Below are 22,007 nucleotides of genomic sequence, written 5' to 3'. Positions count from 1 at the left end.
AAACACTTCACCCACCACTCCATCTGCATAGTGGTGAGTACATAATGAGTGAATTTTCATTTTTTGGTGGACCATCTCTTTGAACCCTGGTCTTGAGAGACCTCCTCATTACCGCCCTGTCCACTAGATGCCCTCAAAGCTTTGTTTACTAAGTACAGCATAAATGAGGTAAGTTTAGGTATATGTAAAGGAAGTACTCTACAGTCTGGATCAAGCTGGTATCACAAGTCTCATAACTGTCCAGACGCAGTAACTCAGATGAGAGAAAATAAAAGCTGGAAATAAAAATGTATGAGCAACATTTTTATTTTCCAGCAACCATTTATTGCTGGTAGCTTTCCCTGTCCTCAAAATAATTGTGTTTTTTCATACTATCTCTCCCCTGAGTTTTGTCTTTCAGGTTTTGTCACTGTCCTACCTTATAAATGCCTGTAGTCTTAACTGCAGTATCTGGACAGTTTTGCAGGTAACAAAAAGTATTGACAATCATTAAGCACAGCTACAAATGAAAAATAATCTAACTTGGGGCAATAAAAGACAGTACAACTAGTTTCGCTATGCAAAGCACTGGGGAGAGTGAATGTCATGTCATTTATATATATATATAATATCATCCTGTCAAAGCACACAAACAAGCTCTCCAAATAGTAGTTAGATTGACATATTTATGTTTTCATTTCATTGTTATTATTTTGATGTTGTTGTTAATATTCATATATTGTATATTTATACCCTAGGATATTTTCTCAGCCGTTACAGACCATATCTGCTAAACGACCATGTCTTAGTTGAGGAAGCAGTTAGCTCAATCAGGAATCAGGACCATGCCTTTTTGAAATTCCTTCGAGTTCCAGTTCAGACCACCCCTCTGAACCACAGCTTAGATGCGGATTGGTAATATTGTCTCTCATTTCACACAAGCTGCGTCAACACTACCTTCGAATTGCCAAAATCACCACTGTGAAAATGGGGATCACAACAAAATCACAGAAACCCCTTTCAGTCTAATGAACTAAAACACAACACCACCAGTAACTACAGTTTCTGAAATGACCACAGCTCAACTCCTCACTGCTCTGACACTTCCTTCCCCCTGGTGGTCATCTAATTACCGAGTGCAGCTTAATTTGTTTTTTCTTGCAATGTCCCAACTACTCTTCATTTACTAAAATACAGGATTAGATGGCTGAACATGTTAGTACATAAGCAGTGGCTGTGGGCCAGAAGAGCTTGACTCTAGGTGAAAATACTAACAGTTTCATTTGGGCTGGAATGGAATAGCTGTAGGTAGAATAAGAACAATATTATTGTTATATAAGGTCATGCTACTGCAGAGGGACTCCTGGTAATGTCTGTGGTATTTGGGTCTGGTCTTTTTGTGTGTGCAGAAATGAAAGCAAGTTTGTTGTTGTTATCATTAAGGCAGAAAATGAAACCCTCACCCCAGTGTTCATCCTGGGGTCTTTATAGTCTCTGCTCTGTCTTTGAGGAACATTTCTACATCTGTGGTGTTCTTTATTATGTGAGATGGAATCAGATGGTAAAACCCCAGACATATATCGTGCATTACATTTTCACCTATCACAGATTTTCATGTTATCATAGTTACCTTTATATACTGGAGTTTTAATTTCTCCTCTTCGATCTGTCTCCTCTTCTTGGCAATGTCCTCTTGGATTCTCCTCTTGTCCTGCAGGGGTAAAATCAAACACATTGCATCAAGTGTAAAATTCACAGCATGGAAACTATTTCATCCATTTTATTCTCGTGCTGACACTCCAACCTTGAGCTGACAGCTGGACACCAGCAGCCATAAATAGCTAAAAAGCAATACAACCTTCAGGGCCTGACCCCATGTACCGGTTGTTGTGTGTATGTGTGTATGTGTGTGTATGTCTGTGCATGTGTCCATCTGTTCACTACAACCACTACCACTTTCCCTGTTAACGATTACCTCCTGTAGGTGAGCTTATCCATTTTAAATGAAGTTAGAGAGTCCACTGGACGTTAAAAATGGACATGTTTGTCCAGCCTGGATAACCACAGACAAACACACTACTTAATGGCTCTAATCACTCACTCAGCATCAAAACACAAGCTCTGTGTTTGTAGATGTCACACTCAGGGGGTTCACTGTGGCTAAAATCAGCTCATGGATCCTGGATCAGTGTTGGCCTAAGCCCCAGTGAAAGGGGATCTCCCTGATGACGTCTGCTGGTATTTATAGTCCAGTCTCTGTCTGGGCTTGACTCAGAGTCAGGCCAATGAAAACCATTTTATGAAGACAACTGGCTCCATGATAATTAACTGAGAGAGAACAACTGATCAAATGAACCCTGTTACTCATCACGTTTGTATTCCAATTTCACTTATCAGATGTGAGCGATTTTAAAATAAATCTAATTTGTCTACAAAGCCCCAACAGTCACATCACATTATTCAGATGAAAATGAACAAGTTCCCTCTTAAAAAGCTGAAATCTCCAAAGCAACTGCTTATTGCAACAAGAACATATCGAAAGAAATAAAAAAGTCTAAAATACATTTCATAAAACATCAGACATAATCCTCCAGGTATTGACTTAATACAAGTACGTTCTTTTTTGCTGTAAAATAATAATAGTCAGAGACTGAGTAGACAGGAAAACAATGGCATTCTTAGTGGCATATGTATATGTACATACATTGAGGTTTAAGGGCAGAGGATGTCACACCTTGTTTAAGTCCTATGAGACAAATTGTGATTTGTGAATATGGGCTATACAAATACAGTTTGATTCATTTTGATTGATTATATGAGCCATCATTAATTTAAAAAGTCCAACATTTAGCCTAACACCTGTATATTCTGTATCTAGTAGTTGCAATGGTGTCAGCCTAAATGCTTGATACAATTAAATATTGAATTCCCAAATTTTGGATTCTAGATGTTTTGTGGACCATTTGATTAACATTTACTGACAATCTGCATCTTCACCAAAATTTAAATGAATACGTGGTAAGTTTAATTAATCAAAAGTTATCTGTGGAGCAGTAAAACTGGTATGAAAAGTGTTGCATCCGCTAGAGTTTAATTGTGTCTCAGTTTTAGTTTATGTTTTTTTTTTTTTTTTAAGTGCTCAAGGGGGGCCACATGAGCCCAGAATCCCCTCACCGCTGTGTTTGGGACTCAACATTGTTCACAGGTTATAAGAAGGTGCTGCTGGGTGCTATCACAGAATCAGCTGGTGCATCTTTAAGGTGTTAAGGTAGTAAATGTCGACCCATGATTACACAGCAATGTTTCATTAAAGACCCCATTGGGGCTGTCTGAGATATTGGTAGTTTCTCCTCATGCTTCTTGCATTGTGTTTGCATCTTTCTGCCACAGTTAGATGTTGTGCTGCCTCCCTGCACTCTGCCGGGGGAACTGACCTCTAAAGTTATAGCAATAGCTTTAGCTTAAAGGTTTTCTTCTGCATCTCTGTCATCCTGCAACAACACACCCACACTTAATATTTTCAGACTCTGCTTGGTAACAAATCCTGATTTAGTGGTGCATCAAGACATTATCCCCAGCCTTAGGATCACTGGCATGCATATACAAATAAGACCTCATTTCCACTGATGGCAGTATGTAGGAAGATGACAAAGACATTATCTTTTTAACAGCTACATATTGGTCTGAAATTTTATTTAATTCTGCATATGAGCCATATTTGATTTGGTGCACTATGCTGTTTAAAATAGTTTCATAATGACTTGAAATAAAAATCACGATACAATATCTTCACTAAAATATTTTTTAACACACAATTCACACTAAATTAATTAATACTAACATGCCCATATGCAGCCTACACTTGGCTACTGTTCGCTTGTTTCTCTTTTCCTTTCGTCTTTTCTCATTTCCATTTTGAGATTTTCCTAATGTCAGTTTTCATATGTCATCTATATAAATGCAAATGAAAAAAAGATACATTGGCTAAACTCCACAGTCCTTTTCTAGGTAAAAATTCATTTTAAAGTTCATTTGCATGAATATGAGGCTGAAGCAATCTGCATGTTGTGATTGTTGTTGGGTGAGTGTTTGAACATTAATGTTAATTAATACACAGGAGCAGTATGGAGTCATTCAATGTTTTTTTCTGTTTTCTCTTACGTTTGAAGAGTTGGTCACCATTAACTGCCATGTATTGGATTTGGCTGCAACGCTGTTTACCCCTGAAACTCCAAAAAAGTGTTTTGTGGACTCAAACACTATACCAGCCCCTCCGCTGGCATAGTGGTGAGTAGATAATGAGTGAATTTTCATTTTTGGGTGAACTATCCCCTCTAATCTTCTATTGTCAGTAAAGTTTTGTTAAAATGCCCTCTTGATTTGACTGGCAGTCTGCTGAAGCCTCATATTTAGTTCAGTTGAGTTTAGAATGTGTTTTTCACAGAATAAAAGACTTTGGATTCCGTGTCTTATCTCTTACATTGGAGTCATTTAGGAGAAGATCTCATCACAGTCTATATGTTTATATGGAACAAGTTTGGAAGAAAAGAAAAAGACAACATTTTAACTCATTTAAAGATGCAGAAAGCATCCCTATTCTTCATCGTTTTCTTACATTTCTGTAAAACAAAAGAATATTTTTTTCATTTGCAAAATACTCTAATTACTAATAATGAACCTGTTTTATTCATATATGCATACATTCTAATCTAGTTACAACTACATGTTGTAGCATTGCAAATACTCGAGTAACCGAAGTCTGAACACAATCACCTGGTCCCTCCACCTCATAAGAGTTTCCCCATAGAGTTTATTTGGATTCTAGCCTACTCTTGTTACTAGCAGAGGCACAGTACTGGTCCCTACCGTGATGGCCTGGAGCCTCTCCTTCAGCAGGTCAGCCTCGTCCATGTTGGCCTACAGGAAAAGACAGAAACCCTGAATTAGCTGGACAGGAAGTAAGAGGACAAGATTCAAAACTCTTAAATCAAGACCAAATATCTATACCTTTCCAGAACAGATCACATCCCAGATCCAATAATAATTGTATCAAGGCATTTGAGTAATGTGAAGCCTGTGAAGTACCACAACCGAATTATATTGTTGCATCCCACATATAGTCCAATATTAAGTTTTTAACAAATGTTACTCAAACGAGAGGAAATTGTGAATTTGTAGGGAAGTATCTGTTTGTTTTATTCTATAATTGTTGCAATTTTGCAAATTTGTAATTAATTTGATTAATTGCTGTAACTAGGGACATTATTTTATTATTTTATATGATTATTTTTGGGGTGTTGTTGTTATTATTATTATTTACACAGATCCATAATATGACTGGAAGTAGAGTACAGTCACATTATGTATACATTATACACTAAATGGTCAACTGCATACTGGGTCAAACAGTGTTTGTCTCTGCCACCAATGACTGCGGCACCTCATAACACACAATATGTATTTGAGTAAATCATCTTTGGGAGCAGGAGGGACAGAAAGATAAGTATCATGTTTGTGTCAGATGTAAGTGACATGTTTGCTCCAGTCCTGAGTGATGGCTCCATGTCTTTGGGGAATGTAACATGGCTGTGCTGAGTTATAATGTGAGACAGTATATCAAACGTGAACATGTCTGCAGCCTCACACAGGGATGATGAAAAGAGAGGACTAGGTTCAGGAAGCTCTCAACAGGACACATCACCATCAGTAAACGGTGGTTGTCAGGGTATCCGAGACTCATGCTATTTCTCTTTCCAGTCAGTGGGATACGAAACAGAGCAGAACAGTTCCATCAAACTAATTCAGAGGGCTGTCTAAGTCCAATTAGTGGAGTTGTGTACTCTGTGGATATTCACAGAAAGGAGGATGTTGTCGAAACACCTCTCAGTCATGGACAACTTCTCCCACACAGTGGGACTGGTTCGTCAAAGACTGACTGAATGACTGCAAGAGGTTCTTCCATCCTCTAGAAATCCAGATATAAAATCCCTCTCCTCACCTACTCAACAATTTGTACAACTTCCACAGTATATTGCCTCTACTACTAACTTATGTTAAAATTACTCCTCCTTAACTCTGATCACTGTTTGGCCACCTTTAAATTAATATATTTATACATTTTTCCCATGCATCTTTTTCGCAAACACAATTGCTATGTTTTCCTTTGGACCTATGTGCAGTATCATGTCATATAAGAGGGTTCAATGATGTTTAACTTTACAACCTGGGTAGCAAACAAATATTCATAAAACAGGCAGCATTACTTTATGTGTGCCGCAATCTTTTTTTATTTTCAGTTTCCTGAAATATAAACACTTATGGTCGTACAGGACAACATGGGCTCCTCAAAGCAACTCAATGAGGATCGATGATACCAAACCATGGAAGTTAATGCAATGTTTCTGACTGTCCCAAATTTTGTTATGCTGTGTTTGTTAGGGGTAACTATGGAAGTCCAAATAAGATCTTTTTTTTAATTTCTATTTATTTATTTAACTGACAAAATAATACAAGAATGCCAAAAACAATAAATACTTAATTAATGAATAATGTCAAAGGCAGAGAGAGAGTGTGTGTCTACTTTGCTTTTTTGATATCACAATAATAACAATGATTTGGCATAAGAGAGCATTGAGAGAGACGTTCAAGAAAATATGATGAAATAACAATAATACAGGACCAGCAGCAAGGTTCAAGTGATTCTGGAGGGATGTGTTATACTTCCAAAACCCAAAATAGGGGTTTGTAGTGACTGAGTAGATCCTTCTGTTTAAACAAAGGCAAGGTTCACTAACTAGTTTCTTCTAGAACCCATAATGTCTACAACCATATGCTGCTATATTTTAGCAGACAAGTTTTAAGTATTGCAGGGAGGAATAGAGGAAGCAGAAACATCTCAAGTGATCTGCAGATGACAGGCTCTTCATGTTGTTTGCATGAATCATCACAGCTCCAGAATGTCATCAACATAAGACATCTGAGCCCATCCTGTCCGGCTTGAATTGTTTTGGTTTGTCATGGTTCCAGAATTAACCCACCCATTTCCGAAAATGGCAAATGATAACCACATCAGACTGAAGCACAGAGGAATCTACAAGATTATTCCTGACACACTCCAATCTCTTCATCCATCCCTCCACTGATCTTAATTACGATCTGTTTCAACAGTGACCAACATTCTCTGTAGTTCTGCTCTCTTTCCTCAGATCCAACACACACGTCTCTGATGTATTCAGATACTATAAAAAGGTCATCACTTATAGGATCATTTTACAGGCAGGGAACTGGTAAGCTGCTAGAAGTACATACTGTCAGAGATATCATGATCCTGAGTGATAAATAGGCAGGGACATGTTTATTTATGTAGTGCTGGTGTTCACACTGCTAGTAGCACCTGGACAGAGTACATTTCATCCTGTCCATGCACACTACCGGTTCCCTCTTCAGTATATCAGGGGACACATGGGTTCATGTCCAGTACAGTTAAAATTGGAGGTCATATTGTCATATTGTCATTCTAGTATGACTCTCCTTTTTGTAGTTTTACTCGTTCTGTAGACTGGCAATACGGGCCTTGCTTATGGGCCCACACTGGACTTGTCATGCCCTGATTGGGAATCTAACAAAAGCCTCCTGTACCAAAGGCAGTGTTCCACCCAAACAATTTTGCATTAGTGATGATAAAAAACTTAAATATAATACAAGTAAACAGAATGTAATTTATACTAACCATGGATCATTGTGATTAGGCAAATACAAATTGCTTCTGTAAAAAGGTGCTGAAATAATTATTATTTGAAAATGAAGATAATGAGGAAAATAACCTTCGTCCACGTCACAAACATTGTTGACTGAACCATCAACCTAAACCACAACTGCCACAATGGAATTACGTGCAATTTCACCAGTGGTCATAGGTTAACCTATTCAGATATTAAATATATTATTTCAGTCCATTAACTGACTACATGCTGAGGGAAAGAGGAAACAAAATAACTAGTTTTTGACAGGATGTCCTTAATAGTCCACACAGTCCACACTGTTAGCTGAGAGGGAAGGGATCACATTCACTCTAGTTTTTTCTTAACAACATATCGTATGTGAGTAGGTGAATATATTTTTATACATTCAATGCTAAGCTCTCTTAAACACCCACACACACATATTACCTTAAATCCGCCTTTCAGTCGCACATGACAAACACAGGAACAGTTTTCTCACAAGCAATTTTACATTTACTTCCCAGCAAATAACATTAACCTCGACCTAGAGTGGGAAACTACTTCTCTGTTAAAACTGTTGTAAAATATGTAATTAGTTCTTTGTAAAGTCAAGTAAAAAACCCTAATCAAGACTATTTGGTTACAGCTTCTTAAAAATCAATAATGTTTATGTTCAGAGTCAATACTGTCACATACTGAATCACCCACCAACAACTACAATAATAACCAATGTTGTCTCGACCTGTTACCTGTTCCTATACTGGAACTGCATGATTCACATTTTGACACTAAAACTGAAAATATCAAGTCCTTGTCAAATATATCTTTCCACATATATACATGGAGGGGCAGGGAGGTCCCAGAACAGAGCCATACCGCCTAATATAGAAATACATTTATTGTATCCAACAAGTCTACAGTGTGATTTGAACTCAACAGCTTATTATTCCTGTCAAAACAAGTATAACTAACATTATTCAGACTTTCAGTTGTTGTCAATTACACTTGCTTCATCAATGCAGATGCAGTTTGGAAAAGAAATGGAAAAATTGACGGAGAGGGGGTGGATTTTTGTTGAAATTGGGGGAAAAAATACCAATATTTATATTATAAAACAAGATTTTCATATTAAACAGTCCAACTCACCAACCACACAGATTTTTACATCCAAATTAAAACGAGGAAGAACAGCATTAGTCATTTCTCAAAAAACCTCTCCTGTACATAATGTGTCTTGCTCAGCAGCCACAGAGGTGTAAAAAATGTGTTGTTGCTGCTGAGGTAAAGCTAGAAAAAGTCTGTCAGTCGAAGCCAAGGGACAGGAAACAGATATTAATTTCCTAACATCAGTTGTTTTCTTGTAGCACTGACACAGATCATTTGCTCACTTTAACAATCAAATAAATCACATTGTATGCAGAAGTTTTTTTTTGCCTTGGGTCAGTCTCACTATGTTGACCGCTGGACCAAAATGTATGAAGTGTACATGAGTCAACACAGGAGGGTGTGTGTTTGTGTTCATGTCGGCCAACCGTCTACAAACTGATCCTTTCTTTTACATCATTCTGTCCTGTGTCTCTGCTGTTCCCACTGTCTGCTCTAACTCATGAAGTATTCATAAATCCCTTAAATATGCACACATTTTTCATTGAAACATGTTATACTTGTGTGGATATGACTTCATAGGAACATAATTTTCCCCCAAAAATTTGGGATGGAGTTGCAACACCTCACAGTCGCTTTGTTTTTTGGAAGGCCCTCACAGATAAAGTCCTCTGGTAGAAATTCAAAAAACCATTAAGCCGCGAGCCACACATTCTGTTCCACCTTGTCATAGCTGTGTAAACATTATTCAGCAGCAACCCTTGTTGGTTTTATGGGTAACTCATAACTTCTGATCTCAGAAAAAGTGCAAACAAGTTGCCTGTGTTGTGGAATCTGCAATATTATGCTTTCAGCATGACCCTAAACTAGTTTGTGAGGTCTACTAGCCTAATGTAGCTTCAAGAAAAGTGATTGCCTCACATGATTAGTTAAAGTGAGGGACATTAACTAAATATGCAGTGGTTAAACTGTTATATTACTAACTCCACTGTTAAAAAAACAGATTCTCATTAAAATTATTATTATTATCAGCATTTGTGTCATTAACAATAGTCGGATTGGTATTGCCATAATTGATGTTATTATTAATAACATTATCACATCTATATGCATTATTATTGACATTTTCACAACCAGTCTTTAATTAAATTCAGCACTTACACAACCCACCACTTTCCTCCCCCTGACCTTACAATGCAAAGGGTCATGAGGTAATGTATGCTGTGATTTGGTGCTATAGAAATAACACAGAATTGAACATTATCTGTGATTTAATGTTGTCTGTATATGTATGTTTTGTGCTGAAGAGTGAGACAAAGCCTGGCACATGTAACATTGAAATGATTTCATTGGGAAAACCTATTCCAAGATTTGAGAGACAAAAGGAAGACAGGAGGAGAAAAGACTGCTGACAGTCATACTGCTGGTTGGCTTGTCCACCTGTTGACACTATGGAGCCCTGATCCAGCACTGCTGAAAATAGAAACGTTGCCTGGCTTGACTGTAGTACAGCCTGACACTGCGTGCATGAGAGTCAGCAGCAGGTGACGCATTGTCCCAAAAAGAGACCTGATGGTGGGGAAAAGAAACCCTTAACACCTGTCAGTCAAGTGGAAAACAGCTTGAATATATAAAGCCACGTGTGAAGTCATACAACTGGATTTACACAATCCAGATGTGTTTAGGGTGTTATTGGCCAAATACGAAAACGGACAGGGGCTAAAGGGAAGAAAGAGACAAGCAAAGCCCAAATCAAACAGGAATGCTCGGGAGAAATGTGTCGACAATAATTAAAATGCTAATATGCTAATAAAGGCCAAAGCCAAGAGAGCTGACACACGTCTGTTGATGTCACTGCAGCGCTCTTGTTTGAAAGTTATTTCAGTTATTTATTACAGTAGTAGGTAAAAATACAGTGGCTTGCACAACCTGCACATACTGATTGAGCAGTTTCCAAATAGTCTTGGCTTGCTCACGTTCACTTGCCACCGCTCGCGTTAAGAGCTGCCTCATATTACATTCAAAAGCAGGTGGCTGAGGGGGTTTGGACAATGGGGATGATGTAACCTGCCAGCCGCCAGTTAGCTAAATTTAGAGGCATGACTTTGAATTGAAACAATTTTAAATAGAGAAATAAAATACTAATGACAATTTAATGGCATTACTGAATATAAGTTAAAAGCAAGACTTTTCGAATTCTAGGACTGACTTAGGAGATGTGAAAAACACAGTGATTGTTTTAACATTCAAGTACAAAAACATTGTGATGTGTTTTATGTGGTTCTAGTCTTTCCTCAACACTCACAATTAGCAGCACATATTAAACGAAAAATCTTCTTAAATACATTCAGTGTCACTGTACAGAAAAGGCTTTTGTGGGTGAAAGTTGTAAAACCTCCACACCTCCAGCTGATCTCTGCATTGAGTGGAGATGCTGTGCATTTTTATACATTGGGATATTTTGATGTATTCGTTTTTCGTCTGATGATGTACAGTCCTGGATGCTTCCAAGGGTGCAGCCCTTCCTTACAGGCGGGAAAGGCTTGTTTTTTTAGACATCTGTATGGCTGTTCCTTTAACTTGTATATATTTTCAATAGTAATATTTTACATTTGCCCCTGTAAAAGTCAGTCAGCTCTCTTTGGTTTACATGACACACATTTGGAAGTTGCGCACGTCACATTCTCAGCAAAGACTAGCAGGGAGCCATACTTCCAGCTGTATAGTTTCCTATTACAAAAGCAACCTGTTGAAAATGCTTCTGTTAAAGCACAACAGCTCAGGAGTATAGGGTTTTTTATGGTGGGATCTATGCCTGATGATAGCATGTGGCCCTGACTGAACGAACCTCAAACAGGCTTTTTACTGCCCCATGAGCCAGCTGTGGATGCCTCACACAAACTTTGACAAGCTACACAATGTGACACTAATGCTTTAAATGATTTCAAAATTACGATGCATGCCATTTACAGCCTGTCATATGAGTGATGCATCATTGAGCTACAATCTTTGCACTGCATACTGTGAATGTCCCAGCACCATGAGAATCTCATGTCATTTGGATGAGTCACTCGCTTCTGTCACCAAACCCATAGGTGACACTTTCTATTTTGGAGGTGAATTATGTTTTGGCTTTATAATTCCCACAGTACCATAAAGCAATGTATCAAACTGCCCCGGACCCTAGTCCTTACATTGTGACTAACTTCAGGCTTGTTCCCAGCAAGTCCTATGATATACAGAAACTGAGGAAACCATATCTGTATGACCTTAACAGGTTGATATGGGTGAGTGAGTCCTCACATACAATTTTTACTTTGCCTTTGTTCACAGTCTGAAGAGATCTAATAAACAGCTCTTAACAGGACTGCATCTTGTGTACCTTCTGTGAAAGCAAAGTGACCTGAGGTCGAACCCCACAGTGGGGATTAGCAGCAGTTTTACTTTTAAAGCCTTCCTTATTGGCAGCGCTGCTCTGACATATTCGTCTGCCTATGGAGTTTGGACTAAATCCCTTTAGGTCTTTCTGCCAGTGCTCTGGCCATGATCCATGCTAGACTTCAGCTCCAGTGACATGACCCTAATACCTCCCTGTCTGTCTGGCCACTCAGCCAAGGTCCTCCTGACATCTAATCTCTGCTCCCTTAATCTGATCTCTGATGGATTAATAGCTCACAAACTAACAAGAGATGTCTCCATTAGGCCACAGCATGGTGCGGTAAACATCAATTTATCAAGGTGATCTCGGCCTTTGTTACACACTGATTTATTTTCATCGACTTAATGACTTTAACAGTATCACCACCTTCAATTTGACTTCTTGCAGCCCAATAACTAGCTGTCTTGATTCAGGTAATATTGTTGAATTCTTTAGCCACAATGGATTTCATCATACACAAAGGGAATGCATTTTTTATACACTCTTGGATTTAAAGGCATGGCTCTGGAAGTATTCATGCCCAATTAGTTCTTAAGACTTAAATTGATTTCTATCAGAACAAGCTGTTTGCATAATTCTGAATATAGCTTAACATAATAAGAAATGATTGGCTAATTCAGTTGATTTGGCTTTTATAAATATTTTGCCATTGTATTAACAAACAGCCTGTTTACATATGTAGCAGACATAGCAATATTATCCAGTTTGAATTATGTGTTTACAAATGACATTTTATCCAGAGATTCTCTCCACAGCCATTGTTTGGCTTGTCCATTCTGGGCTACTGTAGAAACATGTTGGTGCAACATGGCGGACTGGAAGTAAAGAGCTTATTCTAAAGTAACAAACACAGCAACTTTTAGCTCAGGTTAATATATAAACTTTATATATTTCATTCTATTTCCTCCAAAAGATGTTGCCATGCATAATACCAAATCAATCTGATGCTATATCAGTTTTATTTCTATTCTAGATTACAACATAAATCATATTCACATCATATTGTCAAATCGGACACAAAAGCACTGACACTGTTTCAAGTGTAAAAGATGAAATGATACATTTGCTAAAAATAAAAGTTGCAAAGTCATTCGTGAAACATGGGATTGATGCTCCACTAAAATCTCACACTTGACGCACCACTCTGATATGTGTAGTATTTCATAGGGACACTTCATAGCAGCCTGGTGTTATTTGCATGCGATTTAATAAATGGGACTGCGCTATAGTGTGGCACTTCTCAAATCAGATGGTGCAGATTTACACAATTTTTGACTTGATGCCTTCAGATGGCTGCAAGGGGGGTAAAGCTCCTGCTTTAAACACAATACATGTTCAGTTATTTTTATGCTGATTTAATTTCCTCTCTTGGCTGAGGTGAAATTGTGTTTGTGTGCTTTGCATTTGCTCAGTTTGAACAGACCAGGTTCTGAGATGTCTGTTTGAAACATTATGCACAACTTTTTTTTGCTGCCTCATCTGAAAGAGCCTTCCACCAGCTTGGTCCTCTCCTTCCACCTATGCATCATGTGCTCCGTGTTTGGTACTGCACATATGGGAAAAGCAAATTTCATTCTTAGGAAACTACCTGATAACACTGCCAATCCCCAACAGCCCTGTTTCCTTCAATGTATCTTTTGGAGTGTTGTATTTGAAAAAATTGATGAAAATCACAAAATTTTAAAGGAAAACCTCCTCTATTGCAAAAATAATTTTCTTAACGCTTGCTTGAGGTGGATTTTGGATTATTTGTAATAGAGTTAATAGAAGAGATGTGCTTAATGGGAGGTGAAAACATATTTTCCAAATAAGAAGCACACATTTAACTCACATGACTGATTGGTTGGTTGTTGTGTAGCTATGGGCATTTGAATCATTGTATTTGTTTGTATGTATGAAATATGGCAAATACTAGCTAACATGTCACAAAAACATACAAATTGCTTAAATGAAAAAAATGTCTGTTCATGTGACTCTTGTTCTCAAAGTTATTTTGGCAGCAAACATTCTTTCTTGTTTGTTTGTTTCCACTTCCTCTGTTTATTACAGCCATGTGTAATTACCACCTTATCATGATAATAACCTTTTTTTGTTATTTTTTGCAACTTTAACTCTAACCCACTTCAAATTCACTTGACATTTTTATGAAATCACTGCTCATGTCTTTTTTGAAAAGTGTAGAAGACAGAGCTAAAATCAGGATGGGTTAATATCTCTTGCTCTGTCCAAAGTTAAAGGACTGTTGACTGGTGATTGCTAAGACATAGTTCCAACAATGGAGACTCCTTAAAGGTTCAGTGTGTGGAATTTTGTGGTGGTGTCATGTTGCGGATGAACACCCTTCACCTGACCCTCCACTTCCAAACATTAAAGAAAACCTATGGCAGCCTTCAGTTGTCATAAAACTCAAAAGGTGTTTAGTTTGTCCAGTTGGGATGACTGTAAAAAACATAGCCACCTCTGTGTAGAGGACCCTCTCCCTGTGTAAATGTAAAGTAATTGAATAATAAAGGGCCCATTCTAGGGTAAAGAAACAAATTTAGAACAGACTTGTGAAAACATCACTAGGATATTTTAGATCCCGTTCACCACACTGGACCTTTAAACCATAAAGGTTTCAATCAATAGTCTATGTGGGTTTCATTTTTGTATTTGTGTTTTTTGTATTGACTAATCAAACAACAAACACAAAGTAAAAAAACAAGGGACAAAGTGTTAATCGGTGGGTGTTTTTTTGAACTTTGGATGGGGAAATGCTAACTGTAAATCTGTATATATATATATATATATATATATATAACTCTAATATTCTCACCCTTACACAAACATATTTCTCCACATTTTGAGCTTCTTCACTAAAGGATATCTTTCTCTCAAAACTCTGGCACAATATGAATTAAAATATACGTCACTAGTGTACATTTATTGTGGGTTTACTTTACATACAGATGACAGCAATTTGATTTCAGCTCATGTATGTGTGAAAATAATCGTTCTACTTCATTATCGTCTTCCTCTACAGCTCTGCCACATGTGCTGAAGTGCTGATCTGACTGGGATGAGTGGGAAGGAAAGGGCACGGGTGACTGGTTCTCTTCTCGCAGAGCAGAACAACAGCATGCATGTGGGAGTGCTTGTGTGTGTGTGTTTGTGTGCGCACATTAATCACACCCACAAACTATACATGCATTTTTACAGTCAGCTTGGTAATCATGTGTGTTATAAATGTCATTTCTGAAGGGCTCATGCTCTAATATGACAAGGTGTCAAGCAATGACTTTATAGCCTCCTCAGCTGCTCTTTCCATCTATGTGTGCATCTGTGAGTAAGAGGACTTGTTAGTTTGAGCCAGACCCCTGCTGGGATGCTGCAAACAGCCGACAGCTTAGAGGTATTAAAAGATTATAGAATTAAGGGACCCTCGTTCATTTTAGCTCCTTACCAATGACAAACCGTTCCCCCTGGATAACTATCTAGTGGTAGAAAGTATGAACAGAGAGCAGTTCAGAACACGATGGTAATCTCTGTGCAGGGTAATCTCTCTGAACAGCTAAGAGCATACACATGAGCAAAACCTCCCGTCGTCAAATAGATGCTCGACATAACTGTGGCAGAGGCAAAGGCAAACAGTAACAGTGATAGAGAGATCTACTCACCGGGTGTGTGTGTGTGTGTGTGTCCTCGAGCAGGTGATTGAAGAGTGTGTGAGGCAAGGTACAGCTCACTCTCACAGCGTATCCAACATTACTGAGCCTTGGGTTGTGTCGGGAGATTGTGTAGGCTGAGAGAGGCTGACTCTCTCTCCCCCTCTCTCTCTCTCTCTCTCTCTCTCTTACTGAGCCCCACCATTTGCCTGAAATAACCACCAAACAATTGCTCCACAAAAATGCACATGCACACACACACACACACACTTTAATTGGGGTTTATTATCCTTGGATAAGAGACTTTTCTCAGATGTAAACCATTTGCCAAGCTCTGTTAGTGAGCAGAATCCATTTCTGTCCAACAAATGTTTGCCAAACCTTGTACCACTTCTATCAGAACACCAACCTGTTTATAGTAGTATTTTTTATTCCAAACTTCTCATTGATTGATTGTAGATTCTAGACTTTCTCTGAAAAATAGTATCTGCCAATATAAAAGTAAAGGTAAATTCCCTGCTTAGATGATGGCCTTCTAATAAAACGTGTGCATCTTGGCAGTTGATAGGTGGGACATTTTTTTAAAAATAGTACAGGTAGAAATACTACCACACCCAGAATGCACTGGGTTCCCAGGCCTCTCTCCCAGACAGATGGGGGGGCTGTACTAGGAAGCTAGTTCAACCTACTCTGAATTGAACAGGGTTAACAAAGGAAGTCGGGCTGGACAAACCCTGGTTCAATGGTGTTCAACCCTAGTGTTAAACTGTACTACGAAGCTGGTAGGAAGTTGTGTTGTTGAGTCCATGTGCATGTTCGGCAGTGCAGACACATGCACTGTATTCCACAGATGAGTGCACGTTGATTGAGCGGATACATAGAGATTAAAGAAGGTTAAAGGTGCAATGTGAAACTGTTAGACCAAACAGTCAGGAAGTTTATTAAAACATATTACTGACTGAGTACATCCATAAGGGAAATATCATAAGGTTTTTTATTGTGACAAGATTTCTAGAATCATAATTTTTGATGTGATCGACATGTAGAGATGAAAAAGTGTGAATTATAGTGACCAAAGTTTTCAGTTATCAGTATTATCTCTGTGTTGGTCAAAAATGACTGATACTCAAACTACTAATTACACTAAGTTTTATATTGATATAATATATATTATACATAAAAATGATGATGTTATTTTTATAATTTAACAAAGGTTGACAGCTTGTTGCATTAGGTGGAGACATCAACCCCATATGTCAGACTGAGGTCAAAATATAAGCGTTTGTAAAACGCAGGCAATTTGGCAACAGTGGATGTTAGCATTTGTTAGCTATGGACAGAGATTACTAACAGTTGTTACAGCCTCCACCTGCCTACCACTCCTTCTGCCATGTTTTTACGACACACAACAAATGCTGCCTCTTGGAGACTTGCTTACTTTGGCTGATGCTGGACAGTATCAACCATATCATGATGGTACAGTGTTTCCTCGAAGATTCTTTTAGTAGTGGGGGCAGGCCAACCACGCCCACACACAATCATGATCTGAAATAAATAAATAAATGAATGAATAAATAAAATGTATATGTATGATGTAATAGTGTTCTTCTCCTGTCTTCTAACAACCACATGCCCTGATTGGCTTTTGTGCAGCTTTCAAGTTTGACACCAATGAATTGCCTAAAAATGTAATAAGATAAAAGCATGTTGATTATTTGCAGAGCTTGTGCGATCCTCTTGAGATTGCAAGTTGAACACAAGTTGGCAGCAAAAACTGGGTTGGGTGCCTTCATAGAGGGCATGACTTTAATTATCATTCAGCGTACAAAAAGCAATAGACTTGCAGTGGACTTGTATTATTTCTGCAAATGAAAACTCAACAAGAGGACAAAACAGGGAAATGCTGTTTGCTGTTGATAAGATTAAACTTACCTTGTTTTAAAAGTAAACCAGGAGCAGGATGTATAAGCAGCAGTAGGTATAATTTTTTGCTGTCAGTCATCATGGAAATTTTCATCTTCAATTCTTTCTTATCTTAGATCTTGAATAAAAATCAATCTAGAGACTTTAATGCCTATTTTGTTCCTATAAGTTGACAGATCATGGGTTGCCAAATGATTATGCATAGTGGACCAAAAAATACTGTATTATACTGTAAATGTTTCCCTCAAAGGCATCAAGATTTATAGTATTGAACTGCATTGAAGAAAAACTGCTCTTTTTTCCCTGTATTTTTACAGCAATGTCCCATTCTTGATGACTCAAAGCACTTTCCTGTACGGTTTGGCCATTAACACACACATTCATACAGTGCATCTATGTGCAGCACTTTCCAATCATACACTGCCACCACAGCTGTCAAGATTCAAAGATTTTATTGTGAAATACACAGAGAACACACGTTTCCCTATGAATTGAAATTCTTGTGCTGTCCTTTCTGGAATACCGAACAAATTGACATAAGAAAACAATATTTACATAAAATACAATAAGGCTATGAACATATAAAAATAAGGCAGAAACAAGGCGAATGAGGTGAATAAGGTGAGGATTGTGCAAAACTGAGCGGTGCAAATTGAACAGTAACAGTGGAAAAATTAAATAAAATGTATACAATATAAATGTAAACAGTACAAATGGAATACTTTAAGTTAAAATCGAGACCAGTGTTGCAGTTGTGAGGTAGATTAGAGTCCTGTCTGCTGTTGAGGAGTCTAATGGCAGTGGGGAAGAAAGAGTTTTTGAGTCTGGTTGTCCTACATTAACACTTCTATACCTGCTGCCTGAGGGTAGAAGTGTGAACAGTCCATGTTGGGGGTGGGTGGGGTCTTTAAGAATGGAGGCAGCTCTCCTGTGAACCCTGCGTTGGTAAATGCTCTGCAGAGAAGGCAGTGAGGTCTTGATGATTTTTTCTGCTGTCTTCACCACTCTCTGCAGGCGTTTGCGGTCCATAGTAGATGTGCTGCCGTACCACGCGGTGATGCAGCTGGTCAATATGCTCTCGATGATGCAGCTGTAGAAGTTGCTGAGGATCTTAGGAGACATCCCAAACTTCCTCAGCCTCTGACAGAAGAGTCCTCCCTTGTGGCTGCAGCTTTGAACACATCCCAGTCTGTTTGAGCAAAACAGTCCTGCAGGATGCCCTCAGTCTCTGTGGTCCAAAGCTTAACTGACTTTGTGACAGGGTTGGATTGTTTCAGTTTTTGTCTGTAAGCTGGATACAGGAACAGTGAGATGTGGTCTGAGTGTCCGAAGTGGGGGCGGCGAGCTGCCCTGTATGCACCGCGTATGTTGCTGTACACATGATCCAGGGTGTTCTTATCACGGGTGGGGATGTCGATGTGTTGGTAATATTTGGGAAATATAGTCCGTAAATTACACTGGTTGAAGTCTCCAGCGGTGATGAGGACGGCATCAGGGTGAGCCGTCTCTAGCGCGCTGATGACATCATACGGTTTCCATGCATTGCTTGTAGGAGTAGGAACAACTTCATAGTTAATCTGCTGAACCAACATTTTTAGTAGCAATGGTTTTTGACATTGCGTTGTTGAATGGAAGAGGAAATGAGTAAGATATCCTCAGTATCTTCTGTAAGTCATACACACAACATAGTGGCATTGAGACTGCACAATATTAATGAAGACACATTTACAATACCTTTGAATAGTCCTGTTCATTTTTCTCCACCAACCTGGGATGGTAGAGCGAGCAGAGACTTCTTTTGATTTCAAGTTTTTCCCATACACTGTAATTGAGCTGAAAGAAAAGCTGCACATGCACATTGACCCCATGTGAAGTCAGATACAGATGGCATGAGGAGTTCTGTCCTCATCAACAAATTCTCTGTAAGAAGCTTTTTTAGCAGCACTGAAATTAAATAAAAGTCCTCAACAGCACATTTTGTCCTCAAAGCATAGGCCTCTGTCCTTTTTACGTTTAGCCTACAGTTATTAGCTCCGACTGGCTCCTTGTTGTAGTCGCACTAGTGAAGGTAAACCGCCCATACACAAGCAGTGTCAATGCGCTAAGCTGGGTTTGAATGGGAATATAAATATATGTTTTTTTTATAATGTAAGTTGCTGTGTCAGTAACAAAGCAATGTTACTTGTGAACTTAGTCTGTGCTCAGATGTCTGATTCTGCTGCTGGCTTCGGTAGTTTTCTTCTTTTGCTTTTTGGGATCCTGAGCTACGTCTCAAGTGCTCTACTGTTCATACGTGCCCTAAACTTTGTGTAACATTACAGATGAACTGGAAAGGCTGTCAACACACTGACTCCTCCTACGTTTCCATTGGTGCATATTTTCCAAAGTGGCACCACTGTCCCCGTTATGAGGCAACTCGGGTGTGTCACGTTTTGTGGGGAGAGGGTAAGGGAGCAGGTGGACCCAAAAGGCAGTACAAAAGGTTTTCAACAAAAAGTGTCCTTTAATGAATAAGGTAGGGTATAATAACAAAATCCAAAATCAACAGTTCCTGTGCATGGCTCCCTGATTGGCTTGCTGATATAAACCCCCTGCCATGGGCTGTCTCGCTCTCTCACTCATCCCTGAGATCTCCATCCTGCTGCACTTACTTTTGTTTTGTTCTGCACCTGACAACATGCACCACACATACTACATAGCACTCAAACACCCTCACACACTACTGACGCTCACTTGCACACTCCATCGCTCAGTTCCGTTTATGTTAAATCAATAAAGCATATTATAATTTGCTACATCACACTGCCTTGTCTATGTGTTGTTGCGGCCTCAGAGCCAGACATAACAAAACACAACAGACTTACTGGAAACAACGGGTGGTGAAACAGGGACACAGGGACATGGAATGGCATCTCACAACAACGAACTGAAAAAGACATAGGGAAGCACAAAGACTTAAATACACACTGAACTAATGAGAAACTAGAGACAGGTGGCACAGGACAATGAGGTGAACCTGACGAGGGCAGGAAGTCCAGGGGGAAAACACACCAGGAGCAGAGACTACAAAATAAAACAGGAAACAGAGATGAACACAGAGGGGAACACAGGAGAGGGGACACAGAGAGTGTAAAAACTTTTCCAAACATAAGAAAACACAGTCCATAATAGAAAAGAGGACCAAAAACACAGGAGACATGACACAACTGTACACTATCCTGTGGTGGCCTCATCCTCCCCTATGCGCTGTAGTACCTCCACAGTGTATTTGTATTGTAATTGTACATAAGAATCTTTTAGTATCTTTTAGTAATTGTGCAAGTCTGTTCAACTGAATATGAGTCAAATAAATAATTTAAACTCATATAGAAGCCACATACGTGAAAAGCTAATTGATTATCATTTGGATATAGACTGTAATATTGGTGCATTAAAACGGAATCCAGTTGATCATGGACTCACCACGCCTTCATTGCAGATAAACCAGTTCGGATGAACAAAAAGTTTTCTAAATTCACTCTGCACCATACACTGTACCCCGTACACTGTGCGTGTGCGCATGCATGTTCAGCTGTTCATGCCCCAGACATGCACAGACATGGGTGCTGACTTACAGTACTCCTCTCCATATTTAGTGTCAACATGTCAGTGGAGTGTGTATGGGCAAATCTGTCTGTCTGCATGTCAATCTCTTTGTGAATCATCTGTAGTTATCCAGGATCAATGGTGGCTCAGGAGGTAAAGTGTGCTTTCCAGTAGCCAGAAGATCGTGGTTCAATCACCAGCCCCTCTAGTCTGCATATTGAATGACCTTGGGCAAGATACTGAATCCTGAATTGCCTCCAATTATATACTATTCGTTTTTAAGTGTGTTTGTTTCAGAAAAGCACTACATGCAGAAAACAACCAGTGTGTGAATGATTTTGTTACTGAATGTCCATCATATTCAAAAATGTCACAGAAAACAACCTCCCAAACTTGAAAATTCCTAGAAACGTTCTTTGTGCCTGATGCTTGGTGCATGTCATAGAGTCTCATGTTTCTGTATGTTTGTATTTATATCGTGCTTTTCTTCTCTTGACCACTCAAACCGCTTTACACTATGAATGTGTGGGTGAATGGAAAACTATACTCTAACTGTGAGTTGGCATTCAGCAATAGTTGTAGTGATGCATGAGAGTTTTTTTCCTATCTTTA

The 22,007-nt window shown here is 38.8% G+C and overlaps 1 protein-coding gene across 1 annotated transcript in view; it reads right to left on the bottom strand.

Annotated features, from left to right (window-relative positions):
• The window catches only part of palmdb (palmdelphin b), a 42,761-nt gene extending 26,708 nt beyond the window's left edge, over window positions 1-16,053 (bottom strand). The window contains exons 1-3 of the mRNA XM_069512006.1: window positions 15,900-16,053; window positions 4,846-4,896; window positions 1,610-1,690 (exon numbers count right to left, since the gene is read on the bottom strand). Of these exons, the coding sequence (XP_069368107.1) occupies window positions 1,610-1,690; window positions 4,846-4,890 (126 nt within the window). The 5' untranslated portion in view covers window positions 4,891-4,896; window positions 15,900-16,053. The remainder of the gene's footprint in view (window positions 1-1,609; window positions 1,691-4,845; window positions 4,897-15,899) is intronic.
• Window positions 16,054-22,007: the final 5,954 nt, after the last annotated feature.

The sequence above is a fragment of the Paralichthys olivaceus genome, chromosome 17 (genome assembly GCF_024713975.1).
Source record: "Paralichthys olivaceus isolate ysfri-2021 chromosome 17, ASM2471397v2, whole genome shotgun sequence".
NCBI classification, from domain to species: Eukaryota; Metazoa; Chordata; class Actinopteri; order Pleuronectiformes; family Paralichthyidae; genus Paralichthys; species Paralichthys olivaceus.
Note: the sequence above shows the minus strand (reverse complement) of the source record. Positions and strands in the feature narration are given on the sequence as shown.